Below are 18,840 nucleotides of genomic sequence, written 5' to 3' on the forward strand. Positions count from 1 at the left end.
ATTTATACTACCCAAAACCTATTGTCCAAACAGGCAGAAATCTTTCTATATTAAATTGCACATACTAAAAAATTTTTTCCACGTGCCTTGAAATTGATATATACCACTGCTCATACATTGGTGATAAAATACTGAAATTTTCACTGTGAAAATAATTATTATTCAGAGGAGAAAATATTCTTTTACCTAACTCTCAGTTACTTTTCCAGGTAAAGTGTCATTCCCACAAAAACAATCAGTGCAATCCAAACGAAAGTAAAATAAAACAGAGGAATGTAATGTCTGTGGTTCTTCTAATGATGCATAGAGCAAATCAAACCATTTCACTTGAGGCTGAACTTTTCCTCCTTCGAATCTGTTGTTAAAATTGGCCTTGCTGAACAAGCACAATGACGTCTGTTCACGAAGAGGATTTTCAACTCTCTCTTTTTAAAGAGTTGATGCTCTCCCAGGCTAAGAGAACCTTACTGTGGCACGTGAAAAGTGTGAACTCAGTCTAATCTGCTAAACCGTCTTTGGAACTATGGAAATCCCCACCTTAAGTAGCTAGGCTGTTCTTTTTTAAAGTGGAATATGAAAAGATGGTCATAATCACAGCTAAAATGTCTCTCTTCTGTATCAGGAGTCTGGGATATATATTTGAAGGAAGAAAAAGGAATTAAATGCAAGCAACAGATGTGTGGTGAAAGAAGAACAGCAGGGAGAAGAGCAAAGAGAGGGGAGGAACAGTTCATGTAATACATTTCTAAATTTAGGTGCAAAACCAATTTTGTTAAACAAGGCTTCTTTGCAAAACAGCTCGCTGATCACATTGGAGAATCTGGAGGAACACACGTTTCCATTCATCCACCAGGTCTGCTTGGCCGGCCGTTAGAATGTCAGAATGCTAACTGGGCATTTCAACTGTGGGGATTTTATTTTGTCTCTGAGCACTATTTTAGGGAAAAATCTCTAAGGTGCAGTTTTTCTTAGAATATCATTTTCATCCTGACCATTCTCCTCCCACCATCACTACCACCTGGGTAACTTATGGAAAACGGAAGCAGGACAGGTTGCACCTGTGCATGAACCTGAAGCGTGGAGAGAGAAGGGGGGGCCTTCAGAGGCAATCACCTTGGGGAGAATATACTATGAACCATGAACACATAGTGAACGTCTTTGACACCAATCTGTAGATGCGCGGCAGTCATGACATAATCAATGGCCTGCCACTGATGTTTATTACTCTGCCACACTAAATACAGTAAGGCTCATCGTACTTTTAGAACACAAAAAGTTTCAGAAAGTATAAAAACTTAAAGCATTGTCCCCATGTATTTTATAAAAACAAAACAAACAACCTTCTTACATTAAAATAAGTGCCAAAAAGATACAAATGAGTCGAGTTATTGAGCAAATAAAAACAGGTCTGAGCTACTCCTTTTCAACCCAGTAAGGCTCAGCAATGTCGTATCTTTCAGAATTACCAGCATCGGGGGACTGAGCTCAGCTAACAAGTTTTGGCAACACTGTCCTCTGCTGAATATTCCCATTGGCATCTGTCATCTGTGCCAAATTAGTCCTCAGTTTGGAGGCTGAGCTGGAAGGTGGAGGTAACTTGGAAATGGATGTGATAGCACCAGTGCTCTCGGTGATCCTTTTCACTGACGTCTTCTCCCCCGTCGGAGGCTTTGGCAGCCGCCTCCTCAGCCAGGGATGCCGCAAAGCCTGGCCAGGGGTCATGCGAACCGCAGGATCCCATTCTAAACACTGTTTTAAGAAGTCAAGGAAAAGGGGATCGTCACACCCCTTCAGTGCATTCCCCCACTCTCTGCTCTCCGGTGGGCCCCTCAGTTTCCCTCTCCGGGAACGGCCTCCGTTGAGAACCACGGAGCCGTCTGAGAGAGTCGTGACAGTGCAGTAACGGGGATAACCCTTGGAGCTCACAAAATTTTTGGCTCGCTTGGACGCATCCAGCAGTTTCTGGGAGGGCATGCCCAGCAGTTCAATCATACAGGCCAGCTGGTCCCCTTCATCCTCCCCAGGCAACAGGGGGTAACCAGTCAGGAGCTCCGCTAGGATGCAGCCCAGGCTCCACATGTCGATGGGCATGCCGTACCTGGCGCCGAGGATCACTTCCGGGGCCCGGTAAAAACGGGACTGGATGTACGTGTAGACCCGCTGATGCTCGTAACAACTGGAGCCAAAATCAATCACTTTAATCCCGCTTCTACCCTGCTGCTTCAGTAAAATGTTCTCGGGCTTCAAGTCACAGTGAATTATCCTGTTTTTGTGCAAAGCATCCAGGCACTGCAGGATGGAGTGGGCGAACTTGCGAACCAAAGGCAGGCTGAAGCCCTGGAACTTGTTCTTCTTGATGAGCTCGTAGAGGTTCATGCTGAGCAGCTCGAACGTCATGCAGATGTGGTTGCGGAAGGTGAAGTTCTCCAGCATGTGGATGACGTTCATGGTGTTGTCCTTGTCCTGCTTCCGCAGGTGCTCCAGGATGCGGATCTCCTCGGCCGCCTGCCTGTGGAAACGCTTCTCGTTCCTCACCATCTTCAGGGCCACGTGCTGGTGGACTTTGTGGTCATAGGCCTTGACCACCTGCCCAAAGCTCCCCTTCCCAATGACCTTGAGGACCTCGTACCTGTAAGCCACGTGATCGTGAGGCACCTGCACGTAGGATCCCTGGTCATCGTCATAGCCACCGTTGTTCGGCCCGCCTGTCACGCCCTGGCGCTTCTTTGCGTTTGGACCCAAGAAGTATATTTCAGGGTAGCTGAAAATCTCATGGTGTTCGAAGCTGCTTAGTTTTTGCATGTATTGCTTCATCGCTTGCTCGGGTGTCATGGGGATGGCTTTCACCTTCCCCACGCCTTCCAGAGACTTCAGAGAGGTGGAGCTCCCCTGCCGCCTGTGGATGCTCTCCAGCTGCCGCTCCGGCACCACCGGCAACCCCGTTTTGCCCACCGTTGTAAGCCCATTTGGTTGTGTTGTGAGCACTGTCCGCTTGTTACTGTTATCCTCAAACAGCTGCTGAACCTGGATCTGTCCATGGCTGTGGCTGCCGACGTGTAGGTGGTCATTCATTGTGTGCTTACTGCCGCCAATCTGTAATTCAGAAAGGGAACATCAAGAGAATGGAAGAGGTCTGGCTGTTCAAAAGGGATATTTTATAAATCGGCGCCCACCCTCACCTTTACAAAATCCAATTTGGTTTGAATTTACAGCCAGAATCAGGTTTCTTAAATGGAAAGAGTTGTGCACGCAGGAGGGACCTCACGAACACCCCGGCAGGGAGAGCGGACGTGACGTGGACAGCCTCAGACAGAAGTAAAGGCAGAAGAGGTTGGGGGGCTGGGGAAGGCGATCAAAGTTGGGATCCGGAAGAAAAAGACCCCCACAGCTGCTACACGTAACAAAGAGTTTGCTGTACGTGTTTTCAGGGTTCTTAGAGTAAGTCCTCAGTGGAGGCAGAGACCATGCTTCTTGCTCGTCATTCTCTACCTAAGATTCAGCACAGGGCCTGGGATATCACAGAGGTGCAATGCAGCCCATACTTGATATCAAGATGAAAGAGGACACAGAAAAAGCATGAACACGTCGGCACTCTACTGGCTCTCCCGCCCCAGACCATAACATTTTTCACACTTCACTTAGTAGCTTCTCTATTATCGTGAGGGCAGGGACCAGGCCGGTCTTGTTTACTACTCCTTCTCCAGTGTTTAGCTCTATTCTGAGAACACTACTGTCTTCATTCTCGGCCTTCTCCACTACCTGAAAATCGAACTAATTACACCTAGGAAAGTGCATGATCCAGAAGCAAAGAAAACTGTACTTTTAGGCTGGAAAGATTCCCATGTAGACATGCACTCTGTAGCATCTTGTAAACCCCAAACCTATTTTTAAGTTTCTGGGCTTCACTGGCTGTGATGACCATTTAAGGCCATTCAGCCCCACAAGCCAACCGCCACCCTCTTTCGGGCCTTCCTTTGGTCAATGGCTTGGCTCTCTCAAGACATGTGTTTCTCCAGGCTGCTGGGATACTCAGCTTTCTGACAAGGAATACAAAGTAGCAATTTCTATTTCGGGCACACATGCCATCCACAAACATTCCTGTCTGAACAAAACTGACGGCATAGGCCAAGGGGCCCCAGCCTTCCTACTGAGAATCTACTGGGGATTTCTTTCAAGCATTGTTATGGCCAAGAGGTGAGGGGTAGAAGAGGACTTGCAGCCAGGATCCCCTCCCAGTGAGGAAGTCTTGCCAGCCTCAGACAATCACTCACAAGTCTTAAAAGCATCCCACTAGATGATTTTTACATGAAAGCTTAAAGATCAACTTGCCTCTCACAATCCAACTCATTCCTTCAGCCAGTGTCAGCTGAGGTCTAACCACACATGTGGCAGAGTCCCTGCCCTTCAGGAGCTTACAATCAACTAGCTGAAGTCCTCTACTATCAGTACTTTTCCCATCAACTCCTCCGAAATCCTACCTCTCGGGCTTTACGTGTCACTAAATGGCGTAGAAGTGCTCTGTGTATGTAATATAATTCAGGAAGTGGTTTGGGACTACCTAGATCATAAAATGAAATTCCAAGTCCTTCTTACTAGGAGACCAAGACCTTCAAATTTTCCTTAACTGACACACAGCAGGCACAGGGACTATCTGAGGCCTGCACTTTCTCTCTGCAATCTTCTAAAACAAAGTAGAATATAGTATAGTACCTGGGCCTTTCTGAAGTATGACTTCATTGAGAGATTTTATTTCTCAGATTTCTGGAAGACTTCTAGTTGAACCCTTTTATTAAACTCACAGGTGATATTCCACGCTAAGTGAACTTATCTTCTGTCAGGTAGCTGGACAGGTTATTTTATCCTCGTTCTATGCCCAAAGCAAAGCAGTTCATGTAAAGGCATTAGGAAGCCCTGGGTATATACAAAGTAGTACAGGCTTGTCCATGGATTTTTGTTCCCAAGCCTCAGTCTCTGAACCTCTCCTCCTCTCCACTACGGTCTTTCAAGCACCCGGGCATAAAAGGACCTGAAATTAGCAATATATGTCTCCTAGAGAACCATTCTCTTCAGGGCAGCTTGGAGAGATTTCAGAAGAAAAACCGACATTACCAGCATACATGCTACAAAAAGCATGAGGCTTCACTGGGGACAAAATTAACGTTGGGGCTTTAGGAACTCCTAAAAAGAGGACAAAGTAAAACGTTCTGAGCTTCAGAAACCAACTTATTTTTGCAAGAGCAATTTTAATGTTCTGCATAATTCAAAATATCATCAAAAAAAAGCTGAGTGACTAGAACTAAAGAGAGTTTGCCAATTAACTGGATCACCTCCTGTCTTTCCAACTACCTTCTCTTGGTCTCCTCCACAACAGCAACGAAGAAGGCTTCCAGAGTTCCCCAGGGTTCAAGCCTCAAGTGGCTGGAGGCTTCTCACTCCCATGACTCTCCCTGGTCGACTATGACCACAGCCAGGGCTCCAGCAACCCCCCAGGGGCTGACATCCGCCCCATGTACACCTCTAGCTAAAAGGAGCCCGATCTATGTCTCCCGAGCTCAAGACCCCCTGTATCCAACTCCAGATCAGCTACCTTTCCCACAAGCAACTCAAACTCAACTCACGCTTTTTCTACCAAAACCATCTCCTCCTCCCACAACCCTCAATTTCTGGTCAACAAAAGGCTTCACCCCCGAATAATCACTCTGTCTCCACGTCTCCCACACCTTCCCAAGTCACCGCGGAGCCCCGTCATTCCTATCTACCCCACTCCCCTCCATCCACGCTGCCTCACCTCACACTCCTGCTGTCTCTCACTGCGACAACCGAAGCAGCCTCTTAACATGTCCCCTTGCTTCTAAGTCTAGAATTCCTCAAGTCTCTTCTCTCCACGGTGCTTCTGGAGTTACCACTGAGAAGTGTCACTCTGACACTGCCCTTGCTTTTGCTTAAGGCCCACACAGGCACCCCATTTCCACAGATAATATGAGACCTCACAGGCAAGAACATGAGGTTCTCAAATGCAGAGCCTATATGACCCGAGTCCTTCCAGTGTCACCCACCACTGTCATATTCTCTCCGAGAATAAGCTGGATTCCCCAAGACCCATGGAGACACCACGCTCTTTTACACTCTGTTTTTGGGGAGGTTATGTTTCATAATGGTTAGGCGTCCAGGGACTTTCAATTAGATGCATGGGAAATGAATCCCAGCTCCACCACTTACTAACTGTGTCACCTTGGTCAATTTACTTAATCTCTCTAAACCTCAGTGTCCTTATCTGTAAAAAGAAGGTAACAAAGCGACCTCATTAGGGCCATTAGGAGGATTAAATAAGGTAAAAGATATAGAGTGCTTAGTATAGTATTGAGTAAAGGAGAGCTAACGTTATTGCCCTTTCCAAATGCTGCTTGGAATCTCCTTCCTAACCAGGACTACACGGTAAACTCATACTCACCCTTCAATACACAGTTCAACTCTCACCTCTTCTGTGAAATGGTCCCTTTCCCTTCCAGGGTGCTCATAGAGCACTGATATATTAAAACACTTATTTCGTTTTACATACCTGTTTTCACACCTGATGTACCCACCTGGCTGTGAACAATTCCAGGGTGGGGTCACCTCTTATCTTTTTAAGTCCTTATTGACATAAACCCAACATACAGGAAGTACTCAGTCAATTTCTGTTGAGTGGAAGAACTAATTCTCACATCTCTGAGTTATTCTTAAGAACTACCTTTGTACCTTCATAAGAAAACATGAAGTTAACACCCAGGGAATTGGGACTTGTCTCCAGTGACCCAAGTCACAAGATGTTAGGCTTGCATTGCATCGGCAGAGACTTGGAAGCAAATGACAGCCCATTAAAGAGTACTTGCAGCAGAAGAGATCAACTAAACACCTAAAAGTGACATGTGGAATCTTAAAAACTTTCCAGATGTTAGGGAGATTCATTTTAGAGGCTCTAGTAAAGGAGGATTTTGAGTCTTAAACACTGTGGGACTCTACAATCACAACCCAGGTCGGAAGCGCAATTGACTGATCTATAAAAAGGGAGGAAGAAAGCCCTAGAAATGCCAAAACATTTCCACAAGACATATGCCAGGACAACACCATAAACTTAAGAATGTTTAAAATCTCTCACTCACTTTTACCTATTTGCCAATGCCTACCCAGCACAGTGCCTCTCAAATTTAAAAATACTGAATGAATGTAATTGTTAGATACCTACAACGTATGGGTTGAAGCAGAGAGACCTCCAAAAGCCCTCTTTGACCATGACACATTTTAGCATTAAAAATTATGTAAGAACAATAGTCTAGTCAATTTAGTAGTTTTAATCTCTTCCAGAAATAAAAGGGAAAACAGCACATACTTCACTGTGCTAACATTTCTGGGAGTTTTAAAACTTTGCTGAAGTCATCTTAGAAATGCTGTATAGTGTTATGGGAATAGAACTGAGTCCAAAAAGATCGGAATTCTAGCTCCTCCTCAAACGCACTGACAGTCTGTGTGGCCCTGAATCAAATGTCTTTTTCTTCTATCAAACATTACTGTTTTTTAAATGGGAATATTCATTCTTCTTTGACTCCTATTATCTTATAAAGGTAAAACCGGTAATTGGAGAGTGCTTTAAATGTTAAACAGTTATGAAAGTGATACAATACTAATATTTCACAATTTAAAAAATAAGCACATTAATATCTCCCATACAACATTAAAAAGAAAAAAAAAATAATAGGAATCAAAATAGTTATTGGGTACACTTTTAGGACAGAGATAAAATGACTAAGTATAATATATCCATGGAGATAGGGTTCAAAAGGGCAATGCACTAGATAAATTCCGAAGTTTATAATCACTATAGTCATATGTTTATCATCCCTATAGTCATATGTTTATCTACCTACTGCATCATTTACAAGAGAAAATATGGGCAAACACAACGAGATTATTTTCCTCTCCGTAATGCCCTTCCCCCCACCCATTCAAAAATAGCTATTCCTAGTTGTAACTGCTGTGAAATTAAAAACTAAAAGCTTACAAAAACCTGAAAGACATATGGACACATGGATCTGCTAAGGTTCTTGCATTTATAACAAAACTAATACAATTTCCTAGAATTAGCAGTCAAGCAGTGTGTTAAAGCTGGACTCAGGAGGGCCTGGGCTTTAGCTCCAGCCTTGATAGGAGTTGGCTCAGGAGTCTTGACCAAACCAGTTCACTTGTCTGACTCTTTCCTCATCTGTAAAATGAAGGAGTAGAACCAGATAAACTCTGTGGTCCTTTTACTTGCCTGTTTGAGGAAGTCTGCAATGCTGTGCAAATCAAAACTAAAGAACAACCAAAACCCAAATTCACACTTTCAAAACCAAGCTTCTAGTGATCAACAGTTTACTGAAGTTTAGGTAAGTTAAACACAGGTAAATCTGGTAGATACCACAGCAAAATACAAGCACCATCATTAGGAGTCCCGAGAAGCACCCACACATCTTCTCATTTCTGCTCCACCACAGGCTATTCCTCTAGTATCATTTTCTGTCATCTCATTACATATTTCAGTTGCAAAGAGGCTCTGATCAAGCAAAGCCCACCCTTATATAACTGGAAGTCGGATGCAAACCAAGTAGTATTTCTTTTCCAGGTCATACCAATTCATGTGATTACATTCACACATGGAAAAAAACTGGATGTTGTATTTTCCAAATTGTCAGATGATTCCAAACCAAACTGAAACACCTAAACCCAATGGCAATTTCTCAACTAAAACATCACTGTGACAAGAACATTCAACTCTAACACACAGAATCAACAGCCTACTGATGCTCTTCCATTAACCACAGCCCAACAGATTGGTTAACTTCTGTGCAGTGAATTCTTAGCCCCTGGGTCTAGATGTGTCACGAGAGACAGAAAGAGGAGGAGAGAGAGAAAGAAAATATAAGAAGAAAACATGTTCCTGGGGAACTGTGCACAGATGTCCAGGTCTAAGAGAAAATATTCCACTCTAGCCATCCGCTTATAAATTCTCCCCATAAACAAGTTTCCCCATAACACATGACCCTCAGAGCTGCTCCTCTGAAGGCTAGAAATGGCCTTTTCTGCAAGAACTTAACTTTCACTTGGCAACCAAAGCCATATCCTTAGCAAGCACCCCTCATACAGAACCATCTTAGGCAGTTCCTCTGGAAGATCGGATCGTAAACAAGACATTGGAAGCCATCAACTCCTCCAGGGCACATCTCCCCTAGGCTGTCAGCCACCATCCAAGGGCTATCTCTGGGAGGCGAGAAAACGTACGTACTGAAATCAAGCCCAGCTTGCTGATCTCTGCAGCCACCAGTCCCGCGCCGAGCTCCCAGTTCCCTCTTGGCCCTCTGAGGGACCACGGCACCTGTCAGGTGCCCATCCCTTCCCACCTCCTTCCGAGGCAAAGCTGGCCCTTTTCTTTTCAATAATATCCAACTGCAGAATCCTACAGGGGTGGCGCGTTGTTTTGACTGCCGCTGCGGCTCTTATTTTTGTTAATGTTAATTACAATTTCTGCTGTGCTCAAACCTGTAGCACTCGTAAAACATGCTTCCACACGCGGAGGACAACTGTCGGTGCTCCCTGCTGGGTAGAGCCAGGCCCGGGATGCTCTTTGGGGCATCGATTTTCCGGGCAGGACGGCCTGGCTGTCCCCTAACACATATGTTTCTATAAATACCCACTACCCAACGTGGTGGTGGAGGGGCAGGGATGTTTATCGGGTCAGGGAAAAGGAGCTCGAGGAAGCAAGGACGGAATAAAAAGCGGGGGGGGGGGGGAGCGAAAAGAGAAGGAAAGCGACCAGGAGGAAGTTCCGAGGAAGAGGAGCGCAGGGGTGGGCGGGCTCCGGAGGGGAAGTGAGGGGCCCACGCCACGAATCCTCCTTTGTGGCTGCAGCTTTGGGCTCGCTCAAGTTCCAGAGGGCGGCGTCCCGGAGAGGCCACTGGCGTGGAGACACTCGCACTTCGATCTCTCTACCCTCTCCCGGCCGCATTATCCCCCAAGTCCGGGTGCCTGTGCCCCGGACCCCTCCCGCCCCTCTCCCCCCGCCGCCCGCGGCCTGGGTCTTACCGTGTGGGCTGCGGTGGCAGCGTTGCTGGCCCGGAGCGGCGGCAGGGCGATGGGGGAGGGCGGGCCGGTCCCCACTCCGCTCCGGGGAGCCCCCGCACCGAGCCCCGGGGAAGCCTGAAGCTGGCGAACGGCGCTGTCCCCTCCTCGGCCTGGCAGCCACGCGCGGGAGGAGACAAAAGAGGGTCAAGGGGGAGAAAGTCACCCGGACCCGGTGGCCCCGCCCCACCCCTCCAGGCTGCCGAGCCCGCTCTCCCCGGGGCAGAGCCGGGGACCGTGAACGCGGGTGTCCCGGAGCGGCAGGAGGCCGGGGACGCAGACACCCGGCACTCCCGCGGGGCGGGGCTCAGGCGGCTGCAAAGTTAAGTCGGGCCCCTGGCGCGCAAGCGAGTTCGCGACCCGTTGGTGGAGCCGGGCCGGGCGCGGGCCGGCGGCTCACGTTGCGGGAGGCCGCAGGCCTGGAGTTGGGCTGGAATGCCGACCCGGGCGCCGCCGCCTCGCCAAGTCCCGGGCGGCGGAGGCCCGGGACGGCCCCCGGCCGGCTCGGAGGAGCCTCGGAGCTCGCGTGTAACAATGAGCGGAGCCGAGGCGAGGGCGCGCCGTCCGCCCGGGGGACCCCGCGCCGCCCCGCCGCGGCGCAGACTTTGTTCGAGGTCCCGCTGGTAGCGGGAGCCCGCGCCACGAGGGCTGGCCCGGGGGCCGCGGGGCTGCGCGCCCGGGGCGGCGCGGGGCCCGGGCCTCCTTACCGGTCGGGTAGGCGGCGGGAGCGGCGGCCGAAGGTTTCCTGGTTAACATGGCCGCTGGAGAGGAAAATGCATCTCAGGGCTGCCGTCTCCGTCTCCGTCTCCGCCGCCGCCGCCGCCGCCCGTCCTGCTGCTACTTCTCGCGGCCGCCACCGCCGCGCCTCCTGGTCGCCCCTCTCGCGGATCTCCGGCGCCTCCTCGCCGCCTCCCGTCAGCTACAGCCAGACACACACAGTCCGCTGCATCCCCTCGGCCCGGGCCCGCCGCTGCGAGCCCCCCGCTCTCCTCGCCGCCGCCGCCGTCCTCCTCTTCCTCGGGCGGCCGCAGCACCCTCCGGCCCGTGCACATGCCTCGCCCTCCCCGGCGCGCCGCGGGCCTCCCCGATTCCCTCACATAGGGCGCGGGGGAGCTGGCTGCGCCGCCTCGGCCGACTGGTTCGGGAGCCTCCTCCCGGGCCCGCGCACGCGCGCCCCCGCGCACACTCGCCAGGCGCCCGCGCACCGCGCGGCCGGGAAGGGCAGCCCCGCCCCGCCCCCGCTCCCTCTGCCGCCGGGCAGGCCCCGCCCCCGGACTCCCCACCCCACCCCAGGCCCGGCCACAGACTCCCGCGCACACCCTCCCCGACCCAGCCGCCCACCGGAGTCCCTCCCACCCACTCCTCCCCAGCACGCACCCCAGCCGTCGGCATAGCCACCCCTCCACTCCCCCGAAAACTCTGCAGCCTCCGCTCGCCCTTGGCCTCCCCCTCCGGCCTTCTGCACGGTTGCCCCTGCTAACGGCCTTCTCCCCTCCCCGGCCTCGCCCGCCCCTGCAGCACCCCACCCCTTCCCTGCAGCGCAACCTACCATTGCTTCCCTCCCACCGAAATCGCTGCAGAGACCCCCCTCCCCTTCCGAGCGCACCCCCAACCATATATGCATTTTCAGCTTTCCGAACCTGATGGCTGCTCACAGACAATACTGCCCCCCCACCGCCTTCCGGGTCCCAGTGGCTTAAGCACCTCCTCTCCCAAATTGATCAGGTAAATAACTTAGTTGTGCCGGGGGTCACCTCGGTAAGGAAAGTCCAGCCCGTTGGAGGGCCGCGCCTTAGCTTGGGGACCCCGAGTGTGGGCCAAGAAGGGGGCTGCCCTCCCACCTCCACCTCCACCACACACAGCCCCTCCCTGATTTACTGACACCAAGTGACCGCTCTCCAGTCTCTAGGACAAGGGGATGCAGAGAGGCGCGTGTGGATGGTTGCCGGGGAAGCAGTTGGCTGTGGGTTGCTAGGCAAAAATAAACATCACAGACGCCTCCCATTTCCTTACAACTCCGAGCCTTTCCCCTGCGCGGCCACTGGGAGAGGTACACCTTCCCGAGCGACACCTTTAATTCCTCTCCTCCCCAGACACAAGTCTCTTTCCCCTTCCCATCCAAGACACGGAGAATTTCCCTGTCCTTTGAATTTGCCATATACAGCCTCTCTTTCCCTTGCAGACTGAAGAACTACTGCCCATCTCACACCCGCGTCCTGTCGTCTGTGGCACATGCCTTTGTCCAAAGGTCACAGGTTTTGTGACTTCAACGGGAGTGGGGCGAGGGGAAGGCCGGCAATTCCGGATGACAGAACCGAAAGTTTGCCTTGCACTTTCTTCTCCAGACGTGCCTGGTTTCTGAAGTTCTCCTGCGAACCTGGGTCCGTTATGATCTGTCCTGTGTATCTGCCGCCCCTGGCTGGACCAAGTGTGCAGGCCTGAGCTAGTGCAGACTCAAATCAGAATGGGGACCGTCGCCTCTACTGTTTGCAAATTGTCATAGCAACCTCCCAGCAAGATCACCTTCAGCTAAATACAAATGCCCCAAAATGAGTGTTTCAGAGTTACAGTGTGGCCCTCTCAAGAGTCTCCAGGGCTCCTACAGGGGCATCAAGGACTGAGGGTGTTGGCAGAGGGAACAGGTGGCAAAGAGTAGAACTGTGCATAGTAATATGTCCCTCTAAAAAATCCTTCTCCCAATAAAGTAGAAACACAGTGAAACAATCAATCCAATAATAAACCTTTACAAAGAAGAGTGATGACCTGATCTGGTCCCAGCAAGAGATACTCCCCCTTGCTTGTCATCAGAGACGATCACATTCAAATTCACGTGGGGAAACATATTCAGTGTTCAGAATTAACTAAAAGAAAAGGGATTACTTAGCAGCAGAGTTGAAGCTAGAACTCATTTTCTGACTCAGTTTAATCTCACTCTGCTCTGTGTTACCTTGGCTTTTAAGAAACATCACACCTCTTTTCCTTCCTTCCCTTTCAAACAATTATTTTCATACTGTCTTCCTTTTCTTAATGAGTGTTCCATACAACTGATGTTTAGATGAAAAATGTGAAGCCAAAAATTCGATTTTAATATAACGGGACCCAGCTTTCGCTCAAATTATTCTTACCTTACTTCAACAGAAGCTAAATACTCTCCTGCTTTTTCATGAATAAGAAAAATGCTAACTACTGGAAGTCATAGTTTGTGAAATCCAAATTAGAAATATTAATTTCCACATTAAATATGAGGAAAAGGAACACTGACTTTTTTGTAAACAAAGGGACACAATGAATCATTAACTTTAATCAAAGAAAAACTGCTTGTTTAGAGAACTTTTCCTAATATGTTGTTTTATGACACGATAAGTACAATTTCAATTTTTTATCTTTTGGTTTCTTACCTTGAGGAAAATTTGCATTTAGTCTAATATCTTTAGCTATTTTAATTATAAATGGTACACCTTTCAAAATTATATTCTTGCTGACCTCTAAATTAGTATTTACAATTGCTCGGATTTCTCTCATTTTATTAAATATTGATGGCCTCAACCTGTATTAATGTCAAATAGAAAAATGTACAAATGCACTCCCTGAACTTTCAAGGAGAATAAACTGGGTGAATTCTAGTAGCTATTACCCTCAAACTCTATTATTCTAATGCATCATTATCAATTATACTACATTAATCTCTGTATAAAACCCTTTCACTAATACTATCATGTTTAATCGTCATGACTCATAACCAGATCAGAGTTGTGTTGCTGTTAACAGTAACCTCAGGGGGCTCCATTCAGTTAGTAAGAGTCTGGTCTTTGGTTCTTGCCCATTGTAAAAACTCCATCTGTTCTGAATATTTATAAAATCCAGCTTCAAATGACAAGTAGGCAGGATGTAGCAGGATGAGAAAGAAAGAAACTTTGGGGAATTCAGAATGGAGTCTTGTGGAAGGAAGTCGATTCTTCACTGAGAAAAGTACTGATCACAGAGAAAATTGGAAATGAACAAGAAAATTGCTGGTTTCAAAACATATTCACTCATTTAATCTCTTTATCCCAGGAACATTTACAAAGAATTCAGTGTGTGCTGGGCCTAGGGGAGAGGATGAATCATCAGATGTCGTGGGTGAGGCTTCAGCTGGGTAATCTGTTAGGACCTCATTCTTTTATTCAATGAAGCAATAAACTGTAAGCACCTAACATATTTTTGACACTATTCGTACGGGGGCTGCACATTTAAATAAATAATCCCTGGCTCTGGTAATGGTTATTAAGAATCACAATCCAGTGGGAGAGGCAAGACCCTTAATGATGTGATGGGGCAGAAATCAAGGCATGCAGGAGGCACGATGGTGGCACACAGGAGGGAGTGATGAGCTCTACTTAAGTGGTGACTGGCCTCAAAAGAGCTGTGATGTTAAAGAGACTTGGGAGTTTGCCAGTCAGACAAGCCAGGCTAGGACGTTCTAGGCAGAAGGATAGGATGTGCAGAGGCACCAAGGAGAAGAAAGCCTAGTGTACTCTGGGAGAAGTGTAAGCAATTCAGAATAGAGGAAGCTCGAAGTGGCAGGGGGAGGGTTGGTACTGCAATCTTTATAAGGTTAGGGATACGGATGATATTTGGGATAAGAATTATCTGAAACTTCACCAGCTGTGGAAATGTGAAAACAAAGTACAAAGTCTTTTAAAACAACTAAGGTAAATTACTAAGGAACTGCCTCATTTTGGGTAACAGACTTGTAAGTTGGGCCTAATGCCCCTTAGAAGGATCCCATTTACTGATGGTATCTTCCATGTATCCATCACCAAGGTCCAGAACCACCTAGAGAAGAACATCAAGACCATATGGCCTGAAGTCTAGGAATGTAACTCCTCAGATGTAGGGGGCATGGATGCCATACCCAAATGGCCACTGGTATTTGCCTTTGCCTCTGTGGCCACTGCTGGTATGGAAATCAGGAAGAAATGTCTGTCAGATCACCACTAGAGAGCTGGTGATCACAAGTGTCAGAGTAGGTTGGTGGTGTTCTGGTCAGGGTACTTACAGAGCCAGTTTCCTTAATCCTGGGGGCGGTGGGTAGGGAGGAGATGCATTTGTCCCCTAGGTGAGCTAGGTATCTGGAAAGGCTGGGGATACTGTCCAGCATTTCTTGGGGGTAGTTCATCTGCTTTTTCCAGCTGCATGCTAAGGACAGAAAAGTAGTAAGCAGAGAAAAGAGAAGGCTATATCCTGGATGTGGGGAGTACTGTGTTGAAGAGCCCAGTGGGACCTGTGCCTCTGACACCACCAGGACAAACGCCAGCAAAGCAGTGCCTGGTGTGTCCAGGAGCTTCAAAGGGATAAGGAGGGCCATCACTAGGTAGGGCCCCCAGCAGCAGGCTCCCAGGCCAAGGCCTCCCACACCACTGGCTCAAATCACACAGTCAGCCCCCGGGAGACAGGCCCACCAGGCTGCACTGTGAGCAACCAGCCAGGAGCGAGCTGATTCCAGGGCACCGGCCATCATACTGGACCCTGAACCTGCCGGGGAGTGAATGAGTAAAAATAGTACAGCAACTCTAAGAGCAACTCTATTAGGAAGTTTGCTGTAAGAGAAACAATGTGCGATTTTGCAAACCAGATAACAGCAGGGGACAGGACCTGTGGTTCCAGGTCTTGGGATCTTTGGTGACACTCTAACCAAAAGTAATGCCATCTAGAAGCTAGGAAGGGGCCAGTGGGAAGGAGAGGTCTGTTCTATGAGCATCATGAGAGCTGCACTGGCCATTGTTTCTGGCTTACCTAAGCACAGACTCAATAAAAAACATACGAAATGGAACATTATTTTAGCCAAGGATGGGCTAAGAGCAAACATCCACATTCAAACTTATAAACAATGAAAATGCTTATAAACAGTGAAAAGGGACTCCACTTCTACAAAAGACCTACAAGAGGACCTGTTTTCCTTAACCGAAAGAAATCCGAAGAGGATTTTCATTTTTACAAAAAAGGCGAAAAGCAAAAATAGCATTCAGCCTTTGTTTTGCAGTGAGTCCCATATAGAGGCATCACACACACACACACACACACACACACACACACACACACACGCGCACACACGCACGCACGAGCAGTGAGAGTGGCGCCACCAAGCCCTTTCCCCTGGAACTGCAGCTCCGCATCAAGCCACCTTAGCTTTGAACTTGTCTGTGAGTGTCTGTGAGTTATCTCCATTTATTCTGTGCATTTGTTAGCAAGATGAGTCCTAAGGTAATTGCTTCTTTACTTGACACCATTCCAGCTTATGAAAGGTTTCAAAGGAATGCTGTACTTTCAAATAGTGGGGGAAAACTATACATGTACGTATATAATCAATTATCAAGCTCTTACTACATGTCAGGCATTGATCTTGGTATTTGGAACAAAGCAAATAAAGTCCTTGCTCCATGGATCTTGTCTTCTAGCGCAAGGAGAATGACAAGTGATGAACAATACATATATCACAGGTCAGAGGGTGATAAGTAAGTACTATATGGAAAATGACATGATGTAAGAGGATAGGGAGAGATGGGAGATGGTACTATGTTACTTAGGGTCATCAGTGAAGGCCTCTCTGATAAGGTAACATTTTAGCAGACTCGAAAGAAGTAAAAAGCACGCGGAAATCTCCAGGCAAAGGGCCCAGCAGATGCAAAGGCTCTGAAGTGGAAACATTTGGGGCACAGCAAGAGGGCAGGTGGCTGCAGCAGTGACGTGGGCAAGAGCTGGGAAGTCACAGGGATAAGGTCAGAGGGACAGCTAAGACCACGTTAAGGAATTTGAATTTTACTCTGAGTGAGTTGGGAAACCAAGGCTTAGATGCTTCAAAAGGTACCAAACCAAGAGTGGAAGGTTACAACCAACCCTGCACACCCTTTATTTTGTTTACAATCTCAATGTATATGCATTTTTACACCTTTCCTAATTCGCATTGAGCTAAGCACTGTGGAAGGCAAAGCTGACCAAATACAAGCCATGGTCTCTATTCTGTGAGTCTCATTTGGGAGAAAACTCACACTCCAGGAAACCTTTCAAACCCACAGTAAAGAGCATGTGTTGCATGTTTTCCTTTTGCCCCTCAGATCCACCCTTCCCCACCCTGCTCTGGGCTACACGGGACTTTATAGATGGCATCAATGGGCTCCCAGGCCCACGGGCTTCCAAGTGGATTTAGCTAATGGAAGTTTCCGGTAAGAGACCCAAGGCTCCAGGACAATGAGATCAAGCTCTTGATCTCCCTGGCTTTCCCCATGCCAGTCTGCCACAGACCAGCCAGGTCCCTTGACCTCAGCTCTTATCAGACAGTCCTTTCCTACAGCTACAGCTTGGAGTTCTGGACACCATTCAGTCCCCTTGCCCCTTCAAGCCTACAGGTGGTAAGGGTTTCCTGCAGTTGCAAGCTCCATGGCCCTTCATTTTCCCTTGCTGATTTCTCTTCTCCCCACCCATACTCTTGTACGTAGTCTATTAAACTCTGATTGTGCCATGTTTGTTTTGCCGGATCCTAACCAATACAGAGGATAACATATATATATATATATATATATATATATAAGTCCTATATAGTGTAGGTTATGGGATCTAGATACCATATAACTCTAGAGGGCTAGGAGAATCTGTGTTTGTTGGAAGAGTCAGAATGGGATTCCTAGAGAAGATAGAATTTGATCTGGGCCCCAGAAAATGGGCGGGCTTCTCTTAGGCAGAAGAAAAAGCACTCCCAGGCCAAGGGAACGATTCGAGAGAAGGCAGAGAAGCGGGAATCAGTACTTCAGAAGCAGCAGCCCCAAGAGTAGAGACTGAAACTGAGGAGGACAGAAAACAAGAGGCGGGCGGCAGAGTAGGTGCACCCACCCGGGTCGCGGATTACAGTGGAAGCCGGACAGGAGAGTTTCCACTTGGTGTGGATGGAAACACCGGACCACTGGAGCTCTCCGAGCAGTGAGTGACCTGAGAAAAGTGCTAAGCAAGGAATGTAGATCAATTTGGCTGCAGAATGTTAGAGAGACTGGAGTGGGGAAGAAATAGAAACTGAAACAACCAGTTTGGAGGTGGTTTCCAGAAGTAGCTGAGGGGGGTGCCACGGAGAGGCAGGGGCAGATACTGTTTATTTTGATGCCCTATCTAGAGCCCAAGAGAGGGGTCTTTGAAATGACGAGAAGCCAGAAGTAATGGAAGGGCCAGATGTTTGCCTTGCTACCTCTGGGTTTCAAAAGCATACACAATTCTTAAAGCTGCTTATCTAAGGATTTTGCAATAAAGCTCATTAAAATGACCTGCTAAAAGTGAGACATAGTTAAGAAATAACAGGTCAGGAAAGCCTGGAATTCCAAAAGATTCCCCCATCACGTCCTTTCTTAGTGGTCTGTAGACAGGATTTATCAATCACTCAAGGAGAAAATAAGGTATAATAAATAAGGAATAAATAGTGTGCTCTGGAGGCCAGCTTTATTAACCGTTGTCTCATCTATGGAGAGGATTGGTACACTGGCTTCTGTCTGATGTTGCGTACAGATTGCTGAAATTCCAACTAAGGAGCACATGTCATTAAAATAAAATGCAAAATTCTGAAGACAACCCTCCCCCTCCCACCCCTTTCGCTTTATTATCTTGCTTTTAAAGAGGTATTATAAAGAGATGAAGGCGAGGGACACTCAGGTGCACCAACAAGATATGGAATGATCCATGCCCCAGTTC

At 48.1% G+C, this 18,840-nt stretch overlaps 1 protein-coding gene across 2 annotated transcripts; it reads right to left on the reverse strand.

The window, feature by feature from the left end:
* Positions 1-1,170: 1,170 nt before the first annotated feature.
* Positions 1,171-10,978, reverse strand: DYRK2 (dual specificity tyrosine phosphorylation regulated kinase 2). Of its 2 annotated transcripts, XM_030866353.3 has the most exons (3): positions 10,839-10,978; positions 10,096-10,244; positions 1,171-3,093 (listed from the first exon to the last, which is right to left on the reverse strand). In XM_030866353.3, exons 1-3 carry the CDS (start codon positions 10,885-10,887, stop codon positions 1,486-1,488), a joined length of 1,806 nt encoding a protein of 601 aa, XP_030722213.1. In that variant the 5' UTR covers positions 10,888-10,978; the 3' UTR covers positions 1,171-1,485. The 2 variants fall into 2 exon arrangements, with proteins under 2 accessions (XP_030722213.1, XP_060162074.1); XM_060306091.2 differs by lacking the exon at positions 10,096-10,244 and having other exon boundaries at positions 10,839-10,948.
* Positions 10,979-18,840: the final 7,862 nt, after the last annotated feature.

This window comes from Globicephala melas, chromosome 10 (assembly GCF_963455315.2).
Source record: "Globicephala melas chromosome 10, mGloMel1.2, whole genome shotgun sequence".
Taxonomy (NCBI): domain Eukaryota; kingdom Metazoa; phylum Chordata; class Mammalia; order Artiodactyla; family Delphinidae; genus Globicephala; species Globicephala melas.